At 40.6% G+C, this 21,985-nt stretch overlaps 1 protein-coding gene across 1 annotated transcript in view; it reads right to left on the bottom strand.

Annotated features, from left to right (window-relative positions):
* The window catches only part of LRIG3 (leucine rich repeats and immunoglobulin like domains 3), a 43,761-nt gene extending 24,475 nt beyond the window's left edge, over positions 1-19,286 (bottom strand). The window contains exons 1-3 of the mRNA XM_055809164.1: positions 18,891-19,286; positions 11,520-11,591; positions 11,127-11,201 (exon numbers count right to left, since the gene is read on the bottom strand). Coding sequence (XP_055665139.1) covers positions 11,127-11,201; positions 11,520-11,591; positions 18,891-19,078 — 335 coding nt within the window. The 5' untranslated portion in view covers positions 19,079-19,286. The remainder of the gene's footprint in view (positions 1-11,126; positions 11,202-11,519; positions 11,592-18,890) is intronic.
* Between the last annotated feature and the right edge of the window lie 2,699 nt (positions 19,287-21,985).

Raw genomic sequence — 21,985 nt, 5'->3', positions numbered from 1 at the left:
AAAAAAATCAAAAAAGATCTGAAGATCTGAAACAGTATGATTAGGTATCTCTTGACAAAGATTGACAATATGTAAGCTTTTCTACCTAAGAGAAATACCTATGCAAGCTTCGTTGCTCTGATCCTATAACATGGAAACCCCAACTCAGAAACAGATTAAGACCAAAAGTCCTAGCTTTTATTTCTATTCAAAATCTCAGCACAAAAAATACCCTTGCAATTCTTTCTCCAGCATAACTCTTTCTTCCAGGTAGACATTAGTCTGCTGTGTTTTGAGAACCTCTTAAGTTTTATCTTACACCATGATCCTGACAAGGAAAACGTGTAGAAGCCCGGAGGCAGAGCAACCTGGTAAAAAAGTTGTCTAGAATGACAGTTTTGGAGAGCTGCATCTGTGTACCCTGTTCTCCAAAGATGTTGGAGGCAAAATAATTGTTTTAACACCAGTGTGATTCTGGGCTAATATGGTATCTCCTGTCCCTCAACTAAGGCCTGAGAGGCAGGTTATATTGAATTTGCCCCACAAACAGGCAAATAAAATCATAGTAGGGTCTCTTGCTAAAGACCAACAGGATACCTAAAGAGAAAAAACACTCTGCTAGGGCTAGATATATCTTTCTGAGCTGTGCTAAAACCAAGACACTGGGATTCATAGATGTTTAGTTTAACCATCTTGTGTCTACATGGCTTCCAGATTAGAGCTGGCTTAGAGGCAGCCATATCAGAGCACAGGCAAAGCAGATGTGACTGTCCACATCTCAGCATGTATTGGGTGGTCTTCATTATGTGCCACTACAGCTCAGAGTCTCCTCTTTCATATTTCCTCAAATCATTGTGGCTGCTTCACTTGTTCTTCTCTCCACTCACCCACTGACATCATAGGACTCATGCATATCATCTATCTTTTCTTGCACTCCCGCTCTCGCCCTACCAAGCTCCTTTGACTTCTGGAGTTCTCGTAAAAAGCAATGATGTCAAGATGCTGGATGGAAGCAAACTTAAGCAAAAAGAAAAAAATATAATTTATAGTAAAGATGAAAGATCAAAACTAATAAACTTCCTCAGAAAGTGCTGGAAGGCACGTGCTTTGTGGCTTTTAGGAAAAGGCTGGACAACTTTAAAGAGCACATATCAGAAGAAGGAGTGTCAGTAACTCCTACAAGAGAGAAAAAAGATTTGGGCTTTTTTTTTATTATTATTTCTATCCATTTGACTACTAACATTAGCCAGACTGTAATGAAAAACTACATCATTTAAAATATTGTAATTATGGATTCAAGCTGAACTCTACCCTTACGCAAAAAAAAAACATTATATGAATGAGACTACGTGCTCCCCCTACCATTAGACACCTGACTTCACTGAATTAAGAACATCCATTTTTTTGAAAATTTTCAATTGTTAGATACAGAAATCTCCCAAGATGAAGATGCCAGAAATAGAGCCAGGATTCTGACTCATTTCCAGTCTTACTGGTAGGTCTACAAGTCTGATGCCTCCTTCACACACAGGCTTCTCACGTTCCTTGTGGCAAGCAGTTGCTCCTTATTCTGAAGGCCTCCTCCATTCCGTGATCAATGCCTGTCATTGCTCTTTCAAGCCAGGTCAGCCAGTCTCTGCTCTTATTTTTGTGCTTTTTATGGTATACAGGCATAAAGTAGAAAATGAAAATTCAGAACTCTGTAGGCTATGGATACCCAGTCCAAAACCTGAAACCAAAGGTTTATTGATTCCCAAACCAAACAAAGTGGGAAAAGGGGAAGAGAAAGATGCAGAATGAAACAACTCTGGGATCAGAGATGTTTCATCATCAAAAAGACAACTGAGGTAAATCCAAACTTCCAAACACCTGATACTTACATAGCAATTCTCCCCTGATTCCAGTCATAGTACCAATATGTAATTAATTAAACTTTGCCTCCAAACTTCCTTTTTGATACCCTGGAGTCTGTTTCCCATTCCACTTTCTGGCCTTCCCAAAATAATCACAAGTTATTTAGCATGTGATAGCCAAGTGAATGTGTAAGTTCATCATTTTATTTTAACAACACTAAACAAAAGTAATGCAGGCATAGCTACTTCAACATGAGCTAACAACAGGAATAATAACCCACCACAGACTTAGTGCACTCTGTGACTTAGTTAATGCTAAAATCTTGGACAACTTTAAGTATGACCCAGATTAAATCCAGCATAGTGCCCTCCAGTATTATAAATCATCTTTCTAATCTGATGTATGGACTCGTTAAGTAAAAACACCTGTCCTTTATTGTTACAGAGCCAACCTTCCCTTTTTGAGGGTGTCCACCGAAGTCCAGGCTCTTCAGACCACACACCTTTCTAGATCTACCCCTAATCTCAACTGTTAGTAAAAATTGAGGGAAGTTCTCCTATCTGCTTCTATTTCACTCAAGGCACTGAGTCATTACATTTCACTTCTCTACTGGAACAACCGCCTACCACTTCTCTAAGATATAACCTAATACTTATGCCTGACATCTTCATTCTGGCTTCCCTCATTCTCTGTACCATATGCCCTTCAACTTGGCATCTCCTCCTTAGCAAAATTTCCTACGATTCTTCCATTTTGTCACATGGGAACAGTGTTCTCTATTTTTCCGATCCATTATTATTCTTTTTAATTTATCTTTTTCTTTAACACTGTTGATCAGAAAATCATGCCAGTTTTTTCCATTGCAACTAGCTCATAAAATTTGCATTCTTTTCCATTCTCATTGCAAAAGCATTCGTCTAGGCTTTCACTACTTCATATTTTTGCTACAACAAACTCTGTGTTTCTACATACTTCTTCCCTTTCCCATCATTCAGCCTAAATTGCTGCCATAAAAAAATCTAGTTTCCATGTCTGCCAGTCTAAGACAGGTTCCTTTTCAAATTCTTTCATTTACTTCCTCTTAGTCTCCACACCAAATATCAAAGACTGCAAAAACTAATTCCAGAAAGTTTCTTCACTCTAGCTTTTTGCTTGCAACTTCAGCCCAAGTCACACATGGTTTACCACCACTCTCATTTTTGGGACTTTCTCCAAGTACCCTTATGCCTGAAGCCCAGTCTGGCATTCCTCTACCCTTTCTTTCAATCCTTCTTCAAAACAAACTCTTCCAGGCAGCATCCAAATCTTAATCCTTCCCATAATAAAGTGGTAACTGAAGAGATGACAAGGATGTAAAATATTTGACCAACATTTTCTTAATATTGGGAGCCAGACTTCAGTTTAGCATGCTAGCTTTACAAACACACAATACCACTTTCTCTGGCAAGCACAGAAGGGAAAGGCATCCACTCCTACTGAATGTAAGCTTTCATTTTCAGGAGTTGCATCTAACCTTCTTTCTCGTGACTTTAACTTTCTAAATGTGAACTGCATTCTCCTGGATTTTACAGGCAGCTTCTAATCCCAGCCTACTGTGAGATGAGAGAGAGAGGCAGATTTCTCATACATAACTATTTCAAATAATCTTGCAAACATGGATTATGAAAAAAAATTCTGTCTTTACAAAAGACCCTTTGCAGGACTTTTCCTCATTAAGACACTGTCACACAGTGCAAACTATCACTCTTATTTTTACATTGCCAGCTGGGACAAATGTATAATCTATTTTGCATATTTGCTTCAACTTGTTGACTTTTACTTATCAATGTGACTACCTGAAGCATGATCTGGGATGTTCATTATCACAAAACATATTTAAATATACTTTTCCACATTTTGAACAGAAACGGATACACAATACTAAAACAAGATCCCTTCAAGGGCACAATTCCCACTTTTCTTCACTAACTTTGCATAAAGTTAGATAGGTATTTAAAATGTATGTTGGTTAATCAAGCCAGGACGCAACAGTGCATGCTCAAATTTTGAAGGAGTATCTTTCTAGCAACAAAGATTTTTTCAACAAAGAATGAAAATCCGTGACTAGTATATGCTCTATTACTATGCCTATGCCCCAAAAGACAAAGGTAAGACTATTTTGTTGTTCTTGGTAAGGAGAACAGAAGCATGCATGAAGCTGCCTAAAACAGAGATGAACTTACAAATCTCTAGTCACAGGCTCAGCATCTTGTTCAGCAAAGATCTATGATAAGCTACTCCAGTTTAAGACTTAGTTTTGAGAGCTATAAAGAAAAATCCTTTTTCAGATTATATATTTAAATTAGGTAGCATGTACAATGCTATTCATCCTGAAAGCCCTGTAAGTAAAGATACTGACACTGCAGTATCGTAAGCTCCACATGTGAAAGGTTTGTATTACATTGGAGTTAGCTCTTGTCTCCACTGCCTGATAGCACAATGCTTTACCAACCTCAAGAAACAATCAAGGCTGTAGCCAGGTCTTTCACCAATGGGATTTTACTCAGATTGGAGCATGCTGTCCACTGAGGAAATTTTACTGATGACTGAAATCAGGATTAATGAGCAACTAAGCAAGGTAGCAGAAAGGAGCTAATATAAGAAGATAGAAAGCTAAACCTGGGCTCTTCTGATAACTTATTTTAAAATTTCAGAGCTTATTGATGAAGCCTGGTATACACTAAAACTTGCAGATCATCATCTCCAATAAATTCCCCACTGCAGATGTGTGGGTTAGATGAGCAACAAGTAGAACCTCCCATTCAGAGCGCAGACTACCACCTGGATCTGAAAAAAACTTTTTAGGCATTCCCTGGGTTTTTGTTTGTTTTCAGTTACCAAAATAGTCTTTTTGTTTTTAAACAAATCACTGTTGATGGCTTAGGTCATTATGCTATTTTATTTTCCCCTTTGGAGAGAATGACTTCATGCTTTTTCAGTACAGAAATTCACTTTAAACTTTTAGACAGGCTTTTCAGAAGTGTTCACTAAACGCCAAAGGCTTGAGAATAATGGATCAAGTAATCATAACCAAGTAACCAGAGTCATTTTGTAGTGGCTGATCAGAGAGCTACATTTAAAGTTGAAACTATTTTGCTTACTGTGAAAACTTGTGACCCCTGCAGTCACCTAAGACTGGCTACTTTGAAATCCTTTTGTCCTGTTTTTATCTCCTGACCAATCTTTTTTGTTAATATTTTTTGTTCCTTTACTTTTTTAAACATCTAGGACACCAAATGTGTCTTCAGAGACGATGTATTTAAACTCATCATACACCAACAGAAAGACATTACAAACTGAAGGCTGTAGAAAGCTTTCAGAAAAGTTACTTGTGGATTCAGTCTGGCACCTAACAAACACGGGGGCACATTTCAAGAAACCTCCACAATACTAGCAACATTTTTCATCATCTCAGAACTCAAAAGTGAAAGGCCATATGATTCCTTGTTTTAACTGCTTTAAAGGCTTCCTGTACAGATGGGGTTGGAGGGTCCCCTCAGCATGACAGAGGAAACCTGTACCACATTGCACATTCTGTATGTCTCTTACAAACAAAAGATTTCAGACTCTGAAAAAAGTGGGAACCTAATACAAACCACATATTAATGTAAAAGTTGAAAAAACTTTACTGAATTGTGAATCATCTGTGCTCCCTTTACTTCCATACTATGAACTTTGTATTTTCCACTCTGGCTTTAGTAAGACCAAATATCTGTTTCTGTTCTAGACTAACATGATCTTTACAACCTAAGTTACAAGGATATTTCCATCCAAATCAACTGCACTGTATGTACTAGTGCTTTTCAATAAAATAATTTCTATACAATAAAACATAAAATCACAAGTTTATTTAAAACACTCCATCATTTAAAGGTAGCCTAATATTAGAATTTCACTATATGCACTGTAGTCTTTGGCATGTACAGCCCTTCTAGTCTCTACAGACAGCAAGAGGATTACTATATAACATTCTTATTATCCTTATTAATATTAACATATTACTATATAACATACCCTTATTTAATATTAATTCTAACTTAATAGATGTATTTTGGTAAGAACAGTAAAATTTAGTTGGTGAGGCAAGATACTTTTAAGACTCAGTGCTGTTCGTTCTCTTTAAAGTTACTGCTGCCTTCCATTTTCCACAGTAGTCAAGGACATAGCGCACTGATGTTGGACGGTGTCTACAATTACGTATTTTTAAGAATCCTGCAAGTAAAGTAGCATGGGTTTGTTAGTTGAACTGTGTATCCTTAAACAAAACCTTAAATAATGTTGCAGCATTTACAAATCAGTCTGTCTTCCTTACAAAACACTAATCACACTAAAAGTAGCTAACATTTTCTGAAGAATTCTAAAATAAAACCCCTATGCAAATAGTACTTGGCAGTTAAGCACCATGCAGGACTTCTATACAAGGCTGTTGTACTTCTATTACTCAGTTTCAACCTATTTCTGAATTAAACCTAGGTACAAAACTTTGCAGCAACGACTGACCTAAAAGGCAACACTAGTTTTCTTCTCCTGTATCAGTATCACAGATTCCAGCAGATTTTCAGGGTATATAGGACAGGACTGGTACATCTTGGATAAGGAACGCCATTGGTATTGGAACCAAATTCAGAACCTTTGCTTGTTCTCCTGGAACAAGGACATTAAGTGCCCATTTCTCTACCTAACACAAAAGCAATCCACCTATCTAGAAACAATGAAAAGTAACTTGCTTATTCTCCCAGAACTGCAGAATTTTCTACCGCAACCATTTAAAGCAATTCTACATTAATTTAACTGTTTTTACAAGCACTTCAGAAATGCAAATTAGAAAACATCTAACTTATCTATCCCTAATAGTAAAATAAACACACCTACATTACCGTGTGTGGCACCTGTACATTATATATTTGCAGTAATCTGTTGTTAAATCCAGCATTCTCCCCAAAAGCTTATGTTGTCCAGCACTTGGAGGGACCTGGCCTCCTGGCTCAAGCTACTGTGCTGACTGGAAAGCTGGCAGTCTCTGGGAAATGGCTGAACTTCTCTCTTTTTGCCTTGGTATACTGCTCTCTTCCTGTCTTCTCTCATAGAAGATAGAGAAAAGGGCTGGGTGTCTGAGCAAAAAGAACACCCTGCAATTTCAATTTCAAGTAATTGACTTAAATGGCCAAATATGCTGAAAGATGCAATAAGACCTTTGCAAGTAACATCACTTTAAGACAGGCATGCCCAAGTACATTGGCTAGTTTTTTCAAAAATAAATTTTAGACATCTGAAAGTTACTTTTAAGAAGCTGGGTTTCAGTAGGAAAGTCATCTGAACTATCTTAGGAAAGACAAATCCCTTCAGAGAGCTCCTTTTCATCTCCATTCAACCTGAAGAGGATCTACAGTTAGTAACTTCTACTTATGACATTGAACTTTCAAGAATTTAGAGTAAGGAAGATGAATCCTACTCTTTGCTCTGTCCAGAACATACTATATCTCTTACTGTCAGGCAGGTAGTCACAGTTTCACAGCCTAAGGCCTCCTGACAAGATTTAGTCCAAAGTACCACCCATTTAGTTCACAGCAGTTTCCAGATTCCCAGGAGGCTCAGAAGCATTCCCATGCCATGTGACAAGATATATACTCATCACATGAATAAAATCATAGATGGATCTCCAGCCATATAATGAGAGTGTGCCTGCATGTGCTTGTATACTCCTTCAAACAGACCTAAGGTCTTCCCAGGGTGGTGGGGGCGGTGTTCCTCCCTGGTGCTTTCCTCTCCCATGGTGTTTAACTTTCAACTGGCATCCATAAATACAAAATGTTGGCATCATTGTTTCATGTTACAGACAGACTGAGACCATGAGACTGGGAACATCTGCTGCTCTGGGTATGTTTACCTTGCATAATTCAACAGTATGTAAATATCTAAGCTAGATAATATCAATTAGATAGCTAGGAGTGAGGCAGCTCCAGAAATAGAAACTACACTAACATGATAATCCACCCATGCTTGTTCATACTGTTCAAAGAATTCAGACATACAGTGCTGTATGGAGGTACCTGCACTATTATTATTCACTGTAGACATACCAGCAGCGTAATTTCCTTTGCAGGGCAAAAATTTCTTGCAGAAAAGGCAAAATGCTAAGGCTTCACAGCTGAATGACAAGTACTTATAAGTGGGGAAAAAAACCTCTTGCAAGATAGTTTCTTCAACAATGAAGATTGTGGCAAGAAAGGAGGGCACCACTTCCACAGCATTCCTTGAAGACTCCTTGGAAAAAACAACTGGCTTTTCAACTGACAGTAATGAACCAACATATATGTATCTCATAAGAAATTTAATCAAATCAAATTTCAGAAGACTAGCACCCTCTTTTCTGCTATTATTTGAAAGTCAGAACAAAGACTCAATAAGGAAACAGTGGATTGTTTTGGAAAGGCTCCACAAGCTTCTTTCACACAGGAGTTTAAAATCCTGAAGAAAGTCATCAGATGTTTCGAGTACAGTTATTCTGTGTAGTTCTAAAAGTTATATTCTTATTGTTCCATATGTATTCTTTTTGCATGACTTCAGATATATTAAGTTAGATTCAACCCCTCCATATAACATACAAAAAAATAAGTGCAAGCATTTTTTCACATCTAAAAGTGTCATTAGATTATTAGATTAAATAAAATAGATTATTAGTCCATCTATGATAACACTATATTACAAATATTTCTATGCCAGAGAACTGCTGTATCTTTATTCCTCTTTATTTATATTCTCTTCTGTAAAATGAGATTTAACATATTTACATAAATAACTTCCAACCTGTAAGAAAAGGAGGCTCATGGGAGACCTTAATTCTCTCCACAAATACCTGACCGGAGGTTGCAGTGAGGTGGATATTGGTCTCTTTTCCCAAGTAACAAGCGACAGGGCAAGAGGCAAGGGCATCAAGTTGCACCAGGGGAGGTTTAGATTGGATATTAGGAAAAATTTCTTCATGGAAAAGGTTGTCAAGCATTGGAACAGGCTGCCAAGGGAAGTGGTCGAGCTACCATCCCTGGAGGTATTTAAAAGACATGTAGATGTGGTGCTTAGGGACATGGTTTAGTCGTGGACTTGGCAATTTGGTTAATGGTTGGACTTGATGATCTCAAAGGTCTTTTCCTGCCTAAACAATTCTAAGACCCTATGATTCTATTCTATGTTTTAAAGTTTTTTGTTTGCAAAAGAAACAAAACACTTTATTTTTTGAAGAATGTAATATCACTTTCTATGTACATCCATTCTGATACCAAACAACTATCTTAACTATTATACACTGACATTCATAAGTTAACATGAAACCTTTATATTACTTATTTATATTAATTAATTTATATTAATTATTTCTACCAAAAATAATATTAAATAATCTCTGCTGTGTTCATAGCATAGGTATTAAATCTCAGCTGGAGTGCACTTATATTCAATAATCTCCCAACACCACAGAGAAGAAACGGAAATTAGAACGAGAACAAGCCAGCACCCAATCAGACCAACTTTAACTGCATTGGTAGTATGATAACAGCTTTTAGAAATACCTTCCCATTCCCTGCCTCATCTTTTAAGCTTCAGTATATATAGCACAGAGCACAGATCTAACAAAGGTTTTCCCATGTTTGACCACGTGAGTAAATGAACCAAGCTAGTGACCTAAAGATATGGAACAACCAATCCAGCCATGACCGATTTTCATTTATTCTCTCTAAGGAACACAAAAGTCTTTGTGCAGCTGCAGGATGATTTTAGGTCCATCCAGACTAGTTAAGGTTCCATGAGAAGGGCTAGAGGAGATGCGAAGACAAACTCTCAACTTTGTATTAATCAAAAGTAAAGCAAGAGGATACAAACCACTTGACTATGCTAATATTCCCAGCCTTGTGGTAAAAAGAACCTTAGCAAGGTGGTAAAAAAAAATAATATATTCTTTAGATCGATCATATGTTTAAACTGCAGAATGCTATGGCAGTGTAAAAATGTCAACACTAAGGCAATAGAAGATATTCTTAAATTCAAGAGTTACTTGTCAGACACCATCTGCTTTTTCTTTCATTCTTTTCTAATTCTGATCTGTAAGAAATCACATCAGTATCAAATGTCACTTAGCTCTTATTCAAACAGAGCAGTCCAGACACAGTGACTGCACCATCTGACTTAGCTGACCTGGGCCTAGAGTAAAAACAAACCCCTATAAATCACCAGATGTAAGCAATTGAATAGTGATCAATTTAATTAACTGAACAGCTTTCCAAAGTTTACTATATTGTTTTAACCCTTCAGGGTTCTTCAAGAAAGGTAACCTGCAATTTGTATTCAAGGGCAAGCTTCGGCCAGAAGGCTACATATTACTAGCTTTAGGTACTTTAGATTCCTATTGATAAAACGCAAATCCCACACATAAAAAAATGTGTCTTTTCTTTTTGCCAATGAATAGTATGACAGTAACTGTTTTTGTTAGCACTTCCTTCAACATTTTAGGGAAATTAAATCACGGGGTGGGGGGGTATCAAACTAATTTCAAGCTAAAACCTCAGGAATAAAATTTCCATTAAAATCAACTGGTTTGGTTATGGGCCCTATATGCCTTTTACAACTTTAGACTCATATTACAGATGCCACATAAAGTAACCTACTAATTTCTTTTAAGCAGAACAATGAACATAGACATAATCATGGGTCATAATTACATGTATTAACTTCAGCCATAAAAATATTATGACATGTTAAAATGGGCTTAAAAAGACATTTTAAAGATACTGGCAAAACATCTTCTAACCTAGATACTTGTCCTGAAGTTGCGTCTTAAGGGGATTTCCCCATGTGGCCCACTGACATTGACAGAATTCTGCCATGATTTAACACAAGTGGGATTTCAGCCAAGATGCATAATGATAATATAATTCTTGTTTTAAAGTCTGCATTGTACAAGTTTGTATAACGTTTACTAATGTTTGTAGAGTGCCTAGCACAACAGAGCTGAGGCTTCTGGGCACTACCACAACATAAATTAATTCTAGTGCAGTCTTTATATCTGAGGGAAGCATAAAAACTGCAAAGATTAAGCTCAATTATACACATTTTAAACAACCTGCTAAGTAATATGACATAATCAACTTCCTAACCACAAGCTGCTCTATTTCCAATTATTTCACTTTAATCTCTGTAACGCACATATATTCCACAAACCCTGTTAGTTCCACTAACTAAGGACAAGAGTAAGACCTACTTACAAAGACAGAAGAGTTATATTTGCAGAGACTGGTCCCAGATCTGGAATGATCTCCAGTTCATTGTTGTTCAACTTCCTATTAATATTAGAAAAGGGAGAGTTAGTTTTGATGTCAAACAGAAGTATGTACACTGGACTTGCTAAATTGCTGAACTGTGTCACCCCAAAATTAAAAAATAACTCGTTTCACTTAATGTAAAATATCAGAACAACAAACATCTTTGTTGTTCAGCCTAGAGAAATAGCTATACAATCGGCATACACAAACACTGGTTGTTTTTCTTTCTTTGGGTTTTTTTGTTTTGGGTGTTTGATTTGGGGGTTTTTGGTTGTTTTGGGTTTGGGTGGTTGTTTTTTTGGAGGGGGGTATGTTAGTTAAGACAAATTAACTTACACTTCCTGAAGACTATGAAGGTGATCCAAAAGACTGGTCTTGATTGAAGACAATTTATTGTGACTTAAGTCCCTATGAGATTACAAAAATAAAAAGCCTGTCAGTTTTGTCATAAAATAACAGGTAAAGCAATACAATTTCAATCCAAATTATGTTATCACTTGTTTCCAAGTACAATTTTTTGTATTAATAAAATTAGAATAGAAACTGATTTGAGTACGCATAGTATAAAGAAGTGTAAATACCTTGATCACTGCCAGCAGTGTCAAAGAATTTCTGTACCTCTGAACAATTTAGAACTGTTCACTGAGATGTGTCTAAGACCCATGAAAAAAATCTCAAGATTTTGACTCGTATACACCAACAACAACCCCTCTTGCCTATCCCTTCACAACAAAAGATCTGGCTAAAACAACCTCTGGTTACAAGGAAAATTCATAAACCAGTACTCATTGCACTCTCATTCCTTGAGTCAATCATAGTATTTTTATCATTTGCTCTTCTTACTTACTTCTGTAAAGCAACACACAAATCATAAGTACACAATGAGGACTGTACATAAACCTCAATCCTATTTTCATACTTCCACGCAATTCAGGACTCCATTCCTACATAATCAAATTTAATGGAGATCATTAAATAACAGACATAGGGAGGCCTAATTCTATTCTAAGATATCTGTATACCAGTCACATTAATAACACTCTTAATTGCACTTGAAGAAGTAGCCCATGCATTTAGCTTGTGCCACTCTGTACTGAAGATACCAAATATATATTGATGCAGTTTGTAAGAAATCTTCTTAACATCTTTGTAGTGTTTGCTACAAAACAAGCCAGGGTAATAAGAATGCATTGATCACTGTCAAAAAATCATTTTCTCTGTAGACACCATGCATCTTTACCGTATGTCCTATTGAACATTTCACAGTGCCATAAAAAGGAGTCCTAAGAAACTTTTGCTGCAGCCTCAGAAGTACTGGAAACATCACAGAAATAAAAGAATGAGCATAGAACAGAAGGCAGAGAAGCTAATTACAGAAACTCAAACTTGCACGTCTATAGAGATCTGCACAAGCTGTACAGATCCACAACTGGTCTTGTCACCATGGCTAACCCTGTTGAAGACCTCCCTTTTCTTAAGTCATTCATCCACCAAAACATGCACCTTCTGGCTCCCACACTACCTGTCACCACCTCACCTGCACCAATTCAGCCACCTGCAAAGTATTCACTGAACATTTTAACACTGAGTTTATCCAAGCCAGCAAACAAAACCTGCACTATTTTTAAGGAGTTCTTAAGCTCACTTCAGAGTTTGCAATGTGAACACGTAAAGAATTGTATCAGTACACTTCAGCAGTGAGCTGCTGCAGCATCAAGTAAAGGCAAAGAAATTTCTCACACTTCATGATACTTTTTCCCATGCTAATAAAGGACTGAACAGTCATCCAACATGCCTGGGGTCCTTCCATGTGGGCATGAAGTGTATTTCAAGTTCAATCTATGAGGAAAGTCTGGGATTCCTTACTTATTCTGGATAATATAACTCAGTACAGTCACCTATACTGAGCATGCCAAACACAGGCCTGACTGCCACGGACAAGTCTACTCTCGATCCACAGTTCTGGAAGTGAAGAAACCTGATGATCAGCAAATCCTTGCTGCACACAGACCAGAACTGGCTTAAATCAGGCCAGGTTCAGGGGCTGTGCTAGGTGGTCTTCTCTGTGACTAAGCCCTGAAGAACTACAGAACTAGAGAACTCCGGTTTCTCTACATCCACCATCGCACATCCTTGGACACAGGTGTAATGCTGCAACCCAGTCAGCCACCTAGGTTTCTTCAACAGCACATGCGGACAGTAAAACCATGTTTTAGACTCCCCCACCATTTTGGTGCTTTATGCAGTACCTGTTCAGTGCTGCTGGGAAAATTCCATTGTCCCTTTTGTTCTCCACTGGAATCAGCATTTAAAAAAAATAATTAAAAAAAAAAATCAAGCATTAAAAGTAATCCCAGTCACATATGGGCATTACAAGGGGTACCAACAGCACTCAGTTACAAGATGTGCTCTAAGCCAGCCACCTGCATCAGGCCCAGTGGGCTGCAGGGCTGTGGCACCAGCACCTGGCTCACAGCCACAAGCAGGGAAGAGGTACACATTAAGTTTCCCAAGCCAGGGCTGCACAGGATCGTGCACAGGGCAGACCAGCAGGTGCAAAAGGCATTTTCCAGCACAAAAAAGTGGGAAGGTGAGCCACCTAGAGAAGGGGAACACCCTCCACCACCTTCAGGTGGCCAAAGAGGGAATGTTTTCCAAGACTCTGCTCTGGACTCAAGCACCTAATATACATCCATGCCTTCTTCCAGGTGTCTAAACCCCTACAGATTTTCCTCTTAAAGATGGAAAACCAATACTGTGAAACATTTTCAAAAATCCACAAATGCTAGTTTCATCATTATCATTTTGAGTTCTCCTGTAAATGAAGTTAACTACACTTGATTTTGAGGACTGCATCTTTCACTGTTTTAAAATCTAGTGCAAACATTCGTCTGGCCATAGACTGGAGAAAAATCCCTTTATTTAACATCTGAATACATTAGCTGCATAGATTTGAAATTCTCATACGGCATTCTTAAATGTAAATACTGAAAAAAATATGTCGTTACAAAGATCTAGACAGGAATCTAACTTGGTCCTTTAAAGCAGACAGAGTAGAGACAATTTTTACCCTTAAACTTAATTCAATATTTGGCTTTAGTCTGTAGGGATTATAAGAACTATGCAAATAAACAGCCAAAATTCAGTGAAGTTATGGCTGTTAGTGCATAATATGTTACTGTTCTCCATGCTTCAGACAAGACTCAGGAATCAGTAATTATTTCAACAAAAAGCTTTCAAAGTTAGTGCTAAAAACCTGCATTTCTTCATTTCATCTAAAAACCCTGCAAAAGGTTTATTTAAAACATTTGCCTAAAGGACCTACCAGACAGTAACAGACGTGAGTAGATTTGTTCTGCTGGAGTTATAACATGTTAAAAAAAAAAAAAAAATCTGGCAGAGCTCTTAAAACTATAAAAATCCTGCAATTACAACCACTGCTGTGCATGATCACCACACTGGAGCCAGACACTTTCACTCATAGCTCAAGCTCACATCCATCTGGAGTCCATCAAGCCAACCGTGAGCGTAACAACTTACACTAGGTTTCAAACTATTTTTTTTTGTGTTTGTTTTTTAACACTAAAGATACCCTCAGATTTTCCACATAGCACCTATTTTAAAAAGTACATGCATAACAAATTCCTCATTCCTGGTTTACTCACAGCAGGTTGTCAAACACAAGTTACAAAAAAATCCAAAGCAAAACAACAATAAAAAAAAGCCTCCAGACAATACTGAATCGCCTGTTTCACACAGCTGTATACATGCTTGTCTACCAATCGTTGGATAAAATATGAATTATAAATATTTTACTAAACATTTTATTTCAGTACTACTGGCATGAGAAACTCCAGGGGAAAAAAAGCCTTGCAAGTTACATTTTTAAGTTAAGTCAGAGTGGTTGGAAGTGAACCAAGAGTTAAAATATTCGTCTTTTGCTAATATTCTAAGTGAAGCTTAAGCCTATAGAAGTTTCTGAAACTCATAACCACTGGATCTGAGGCATTTTTAAAATGTAAAAATCTATCATCCCTGTCGCAAAGCTACAAGCACATTTCAAGTCAATGCATTTCTCAACATATCTTAAAACAAGTATGAAGAAAAGGTCTGAAAATGAATCAGTATTTTTCCTTTGTAGAAACGGAGCTGACAACGTTAAAACACCAAGATTATTACTATGCATTTTCCATTTCTGAACTTCCCTTGTCTGTTAAAACCACATTACAAGTGGGAGAAAACCTCCTCTGTGATTACTTCTGCTACTAGAATTTCAAAGATGTTAACAGTGAATGCAGTCAGAAACTTCAGAAACCAGATTTATATTAAGAAATTATTTATAACAATGAAAAGTACATGTACCTGTTCCTCACCTCAGATTTCTAGTAAGTCATTGAGCATTTAACAGGAATTGTTTCCACTTTAAGAAGCATGCCAGTTTTTGAGGCCCTTTTTAGAACCTGTTTTATGTAAGAAACTATTTTTTATATTCCATTACGAAAAGACGGCCATACAAATGTAACTCACAAGTCCCTGCGTTAGAAGGCTGAAACATAACCCTGAACATCAGTGTTTATGAGACAAAAAAATTGAAAGGAAGACCTAAAGCATAAAGGGAGAGGGAGAGTGTTTCTTCACACATTTTATAAATATAACTTTTAGACTCTAACTTAATTTACAACACTTAGTCACAATTATCATCTTCTTCCTTAGAGAACTCAGAAACCTGAGCCCCGAGTCAAATTTTAAAATGCAAATCCAGCAACAGCTTCTTAATCAGTCCCACTGGGGCCTATAGAGCTGCTAATTCAGCAGAAATCAGGAGAGCTGAAAAACAAAAAGTCAGGCTGTAGCTGTTTTAAGACACTGATCCAAAGTGACTCATAAATCAGTTTGCTATGTTCAAGTTTTAGTCTGGAAAATATTGAAAAACAGCTGTGAAAACCATACGGCCCTTTTTTCTGGCAATTATGGTAGAGAACTAGTGGATTTATAAAATGTAAATACTAAAGATGTAATGCAAACACAAGTGAAAACCGTATTTCAGACTTTCCCTCTTGCCCCACCAACAGTTTTAGCATTCCTCGGTGAACCTGACGAAAGGTATGGCAGTGCCACCAGCAGCTTGCTTGCACGGAGGACACTGGTCAACACTCTTCCTCCCTCCATCCTTCTATCTCTGGCTCTGCTATAGCAGCTTTAGAAAGCCACATTTTTGCAATCTCAGGACACACATCCTGAAAGTAAATGGAAATCTAACTTCAAAACTGTTTTTACACAAAGCCATTACAAATTGTTACCGGTTTTCAGCAGACTCTTATCTTCCATGAAGGCAGAGTTACAGAAGATGGTATTTTTTGTTAAAATCATAGTAAAGCTCACAATTCTAGCCTGTTTACACCCCATTTTGTGAAGCCACTTCCATACAAAGCAGTAGCCTCACACTTGCCACCAAAAAGAAGGGGACATAATTTGGTAGTCAGGCTCATTTTTATTTTTTTTTATTTCCCTCCCTGTCCACTCAGAGGTCACACAGCCCTTCCACAGGAGACACTCCCATTTTCTTTCACTGGGGAATTTGAACACAAAAGGCAAGAAAGAGTGAAATGGAGCTTCAAAAAAACCAACTTTTTCTGACCCACACTCCATCCAGGCGAGTCGACTGATGGGCAGAGGAAGGTGTAAAGCCCAACACATAACTAGACCTTCTCAGGCACAAAAGCTTTCACTCTCCTGCCTGGGAGATCTCACTTGCATATGCTGAGAACATGGTGTAATAGTTGTTGTTTTCTAAAGAGGATTGGAAAACCTGCAATAAAACTACTAGCCTTTGGCTATACCCGCTATGGGCTTCCATGGAAAACACAGTAAACATATACCAATAAAATTCATAAACAGTCTTTTACAATTTGTAAGAGCACAGTTTGTTGCAACAATAACCCGGGCTAGTCAAACCTTTTTTGCATATGTAAAACTGAAACACATTATAATCTCATGGATTGTGCAATCCCAGCTCTCAGTACTGGGGTAGCTGGAGGTAACAGACAATGCTGCACTCTTCCTTCTCATATTAAGAGGGGAAGGAAGAAAGAGCAGGGTACTTCTAAGGCATTTGACACAAACAAAAGAAATATTTACACAAAAGCGGCCAGACCACATGGTTTGGTGACACCTACAAAGATGTACTCCTGTGAGTTTAAGAGCAAGTGACACAGCTGTCCAATGAGTAATCAATCACAGCAGGGTTTCTTACAACAGACCAAAGCTTATTTATACAAGTGGAACTTATTTTCTCACACTTTTAAAGGAATGTGAACTTACATAAGGACAATTTATACTACCAAGGGAATTCTAATTAGAAAACCTTCACTGTGCTAACAAAAAAGCCCTGCAATGTGTTTTATTGTCTCTCAGTAACATAAGTGGAAAAGACAAATTTGGATTACCGCTAATGCAAAGTGGGGTTTTTAAAGCAACTCTAGAAATGAAGGTTGTGTCTTTTCCCCTTGTTTTTTTGTTTAGCATTGCTGTCACACCTGAATTTTAACTTAAGGCAGCTAAAGTCAGCTAAGCTAAAAAAACTAAGCTACGAAGCTTAGCCTACTATCAAAAAACCCTTAGATTTTGTCAGAAAACTTATGCTTGCATACTCAAATAGTTCAAAAGAACAGGATGGATGAAACATAATAGGAAGCAAAACCAGTTGCTGAATGTAAAGCAGATCCTGTATTTGATTTGTATGCTTAAAACACATAAGCCAAAAGAAAGAAGAAAAAAAAAAAAAGAAAAAAAGTTTCTTTCCCCTCACGCTTTCCTATACCACTTCTGGAAATATTCAACTCCCAGAGCCATTCCTATGTTCAGTTCCATATGGTGTCAATACAGCCATCCACATTTCATGCATAAACCAGCATGACCTCCAGACGAGGCAATTGAACAGAATTAGCCACAACTAATTGAAAGTCGTCCTGTTTACTTTAAAGTCTTTATCTCAATCTGCTTTGGAAATGTAATAGAAAATTAATACGACTAATACAGAAGATCTTTGAGTGACAAGAGATTAAAAACAAATGTGAGAAGTCCCTCAGCTATCCTCAGGCTTTTAGAAAGCTCCCATAATTTATGCTTTGCCCATAAAAGTTTGTCGCCGAAAGTAGATTTTCTACAGATGCCACTTCAGCACGCGCAGCTGCGGCTCCAGCGATCCCGCGCCACCGCGCCGCGCGGGGCCAGCTCCGGGGTCACCCGAACCAGCACAGCCAACACCGTCGGGGAACGAGGACGAAGCGCTGCACAAAGAAAACCCAGCGCAGTTTTCCCGACACGCAATTCAGCATTAACTTGATGATGACTGCACGCTTTCCAAGAAAGTCATCCGAACTTTTTTCCTCCCTCGCTCACAACACCGCACGGCGCTCCCGGGCCCGGTTTCAGTCCGGGCGCTACCGCCACCGCCCCGCGGGGCCGCAGCCCGCCCGGGGCCGCTGTCCCGCTGCGGCCGCCCCCGCTGACAGCTGGGCCGCCGGCCCCCGGCGCTGCCCCCGCCCGCCCCGCGCCCCTCGCCGCCGGCACCTCCCGCCTCGCTGCGCCACGGAACCCGCGCTCCCCCCGCACAGCCCGCCCGCGGGCGGCACCGCGGCCCCCGCCGGGCACCTCGGCCCCCAGGGGCGGCCGGCACCCCCGGCCCCCCGCCGCCCCAGTACTCACAGCTGCACCGCCCCCCGCGGCAGCCGCTGGGGCAGCCGGCTCGGCTCCAGGCGGCTGCAGGCGACGAGGTGCCCGGCGCAGCGGCAGGGCGCGGGGCAGCGGGCGGCGGCGCGGCCCCACAGCAGCAGCGGCGGCAGCAGCAGCAGCGCCAGGAGGGCGGCGGGAGCCGCGCGGGGCCGGCGGGGCATGGCGGGCTCGGGGCCGCCGCGCTCCCGTCCCTGGCGCTGCCTCACTGACGGAGCGGGGTGCGGCGCGACCTCCCGCCTCTCAGCGCGGGTGGCGGCTCCCGCTCATGCCCCGGAGCCGCCGCCAAGGGGGGAAGGTGGGGGCGGGGGGGGTGTAGAAAAAAAGCGGAGGGAGCAAGCGGGATGGGGTCCGCAGCGCCGCCGGCCGCCAGCCACTCCGCAAACTTTCCGCCGCCTCAGCCCGCCTCCGCGCGGCCGGGGGAGCCCCGAGCGCGGCCCGCCCCGCCGCAGCCCCCCTCCCCCAGCCATGTGACAGCCGCAACCCCCGCCCGCCCCGCCGCGGTCGGGGGCGGCCGGCCGCCCTGGCCCTACGGGGCCGGGGCAGCGTGTGGGACGGTGGGCCGGGGCGCGGGCGAGCTGGCGTCGCGCCCCGCAGCTGCCGGGCCGCCGCGGTGCCACCCCGGGCCCGCTGCCCGCTGCCGGGGGGGCGGACGATGGCCGCCCTCGGAGCACGGCGGGTGCACGTGTGGGCCCTTGCCGCCTACCCCGGCCGCGGTGGGGGGGGCGGCAACGGGCAGCGGGCCCGGCGGGCCGCAGCCTCGGGCCCCGGAGCCCTGAGCGTCGCCCGCGGCCTGCGCGCCGGGGCCCTGCCCGTGCGGGGTTTCCCTTCACCGCCGCGGCCGTCGGGGCAATCCAGAAGCCGCTCCAGGTTCCCAGCCAAGCCTGGGGTCACTGGCATGTAAAAGGTGAGTTGAGGTTAACTCCTGCCTTCCGGGTCCTGCGCAGCTAGTCCAGACACCGTAATTAAGCCCATTATGTTCCCCACAGGATCCCAGTTCCAGAGGTTCAGGGAAGTGGGCAGGGCGTACAGATTCCACATCTCTGAGGTAATCTGTGTAATTTAAGTAAATACCTATTGTTCAAGTTCCATATGTAAACCCAGACCCTGCAATGGATTCAATTACTGTAGGCTTCGCATACCCCGCTCTGCCTCGGCAGACACTGGGCTGCGCACAGACCCTGGGCTTTCCTTCCCACCTCCGTGTAAGGTTCACCATGAAACTTACAGATTCCAAGGTTCACCATGAAACTTACACATTCCAAGGTTCACCATGAAACTTACATGTTCCTTGTAGACATCCTAGGTGCTGGGAACCTGGAGCTCCGCTATCAAGATCTGTAAGGCTGAAACTTTGTCCCTGTTTTTGTTGTTCCCATATGTATCTTGGGACACAGGTTAAATTAAAATTTTAGTCAGGAATCACGGATTTGCAAGCCAAGCAGGCAAGTCCTGAGTTGACTACAAACTTCCACGTGCCCCAGTCAAGGTGACTGTTTCAGGTGCGTGGGGTGTGCTAGAGCGGTGTGATGTGTTGTCAGCTTGTGCTGCAGTGACCACTGGTGCTCCTTAAGGAAATTCCTGTGGGAAAGCAAACACTGCAGGTACACACTTTTTTTTCTACACATCAAACAAGCAAAGAAACAAAATGCAGGCTAAAATTTAATTATTTTATATTTACAGGTTACTCTCATTTATTTGTTGTAAATGAAAACTGCCTCAGCAGCATCGGCTGTCATAGTTGTTCAGTTTCTTTGCAGCTGCCTTCTTCCTTTCAAAAACGTTAGGGTGACATTAGATCAACAAAGCCTGTGAAACAATGAACTGTTCTAAACAGCCGGTAGGGCAGTGCCAAATTCAGATTTTCAAAGCTATCCATCATTAGCCTTACCTGTTCCCATTGAAGTCAGTGGGAAAGTTCCTTCTGTTTCAGAAGTGCCAGCATTTGTTCTTGACAATGTTGTGTTCATATTTAGGTAAAATATGCCATACCTGCTACTTTAGTGAAGTGACCAAAAATTCAAGAGGAAGACCTTCATGTTTATATTGCTTCAGAGAATTATCAAGCACCTCACTAAAATTAAAATGGATTTAAAGTAACTAAGCCTTGTACTACAGTTCCCAAAGTGCACAGCAAAGGGCCTCTTATTTGGGAAAAGTGAGCTTGTCTTGTCTCCAGTGTTGGCAAAGGCAGTGATTCACGAGAGAGTGGCAACAGTCATTAAGTTGTCAGTTTTAACATCCAAGGGAAAGAAAAAATGGAAAAAAAGTATTTTGAACTTACTTTATCGTAGCAATCAATAATACACATGCTGCATATGTGAACTATGGAACAAGACAGAATCTAGAAAAAGAAAGCAGAAAAAAGGAGGTGAAAATGTTGAAAAGGGCAAGAACTGGTTTTTGTAATTCTGAAAACCACTCATGCAGTCATGGGATATTGTGCCCTTAGAAAAACCTAATGCATATTTAGTGCTAATAATACATGAGCCTGTTTTAAATTAAGCAAGGTAAATCAATTCAGAAAATTAATCCATTTGTCTTTGCAGCTTCTTTTCTCAAAATACTCAATAAAACGTTTTAAAATGGATTATACTATGAATTCTAAAATGCTTGTATGCTGTACTTTAGAGCCCATGACAGAAAGTCTTTCTTCCCATGGGGAGATTTGCTCTTTTCAGAAGTCTCAGGGACTGATTCTGTACCTGATATGAATGCTGGAAGCCCCCAAGCCCAGGGGTCTGTCTTTTCATCTTTAGTTTTAGGTTGGGAGTGCACCATGACTGTACATAAGCAAATACAAATGTGTCCTTCACATGTCTGGCTGGACTATATTTGCCCTAAGTGTATATCAGAATGAGAGGTGTCATGTTCCTCCATCCTATTGTCTCTGCATGTAGCAAGGGATTTCTGCCGACCCTTGTTTGGCATCAGCATGTATCAGTGTACATGCATATTCAACAGGATTAAGGGACTGATTTGACTGAAATCCATAAAAAATAATAACACCACCCCCCCCCACTTTAGTTCTGAGTTGGAATAATTCCCCATCCAGTTTTCCATGTAGCTGT

Source organism: Falco peregrinus, chromosome 6 (assembly GCF_023634155.1).
Source record: "Falco peregrinus isolate bFalPer1 chromosome 6, bFalPer1.pri, whole genome shotgun sequence".
NCBI lineage: Eukaryota > Metazoa > Chordata > Aves > Falconiformes > Falconidae > Falco > Falco peregrinus.
This window is presented reverse-complemented; position numbering and strand designations above follow the sequence as displayed.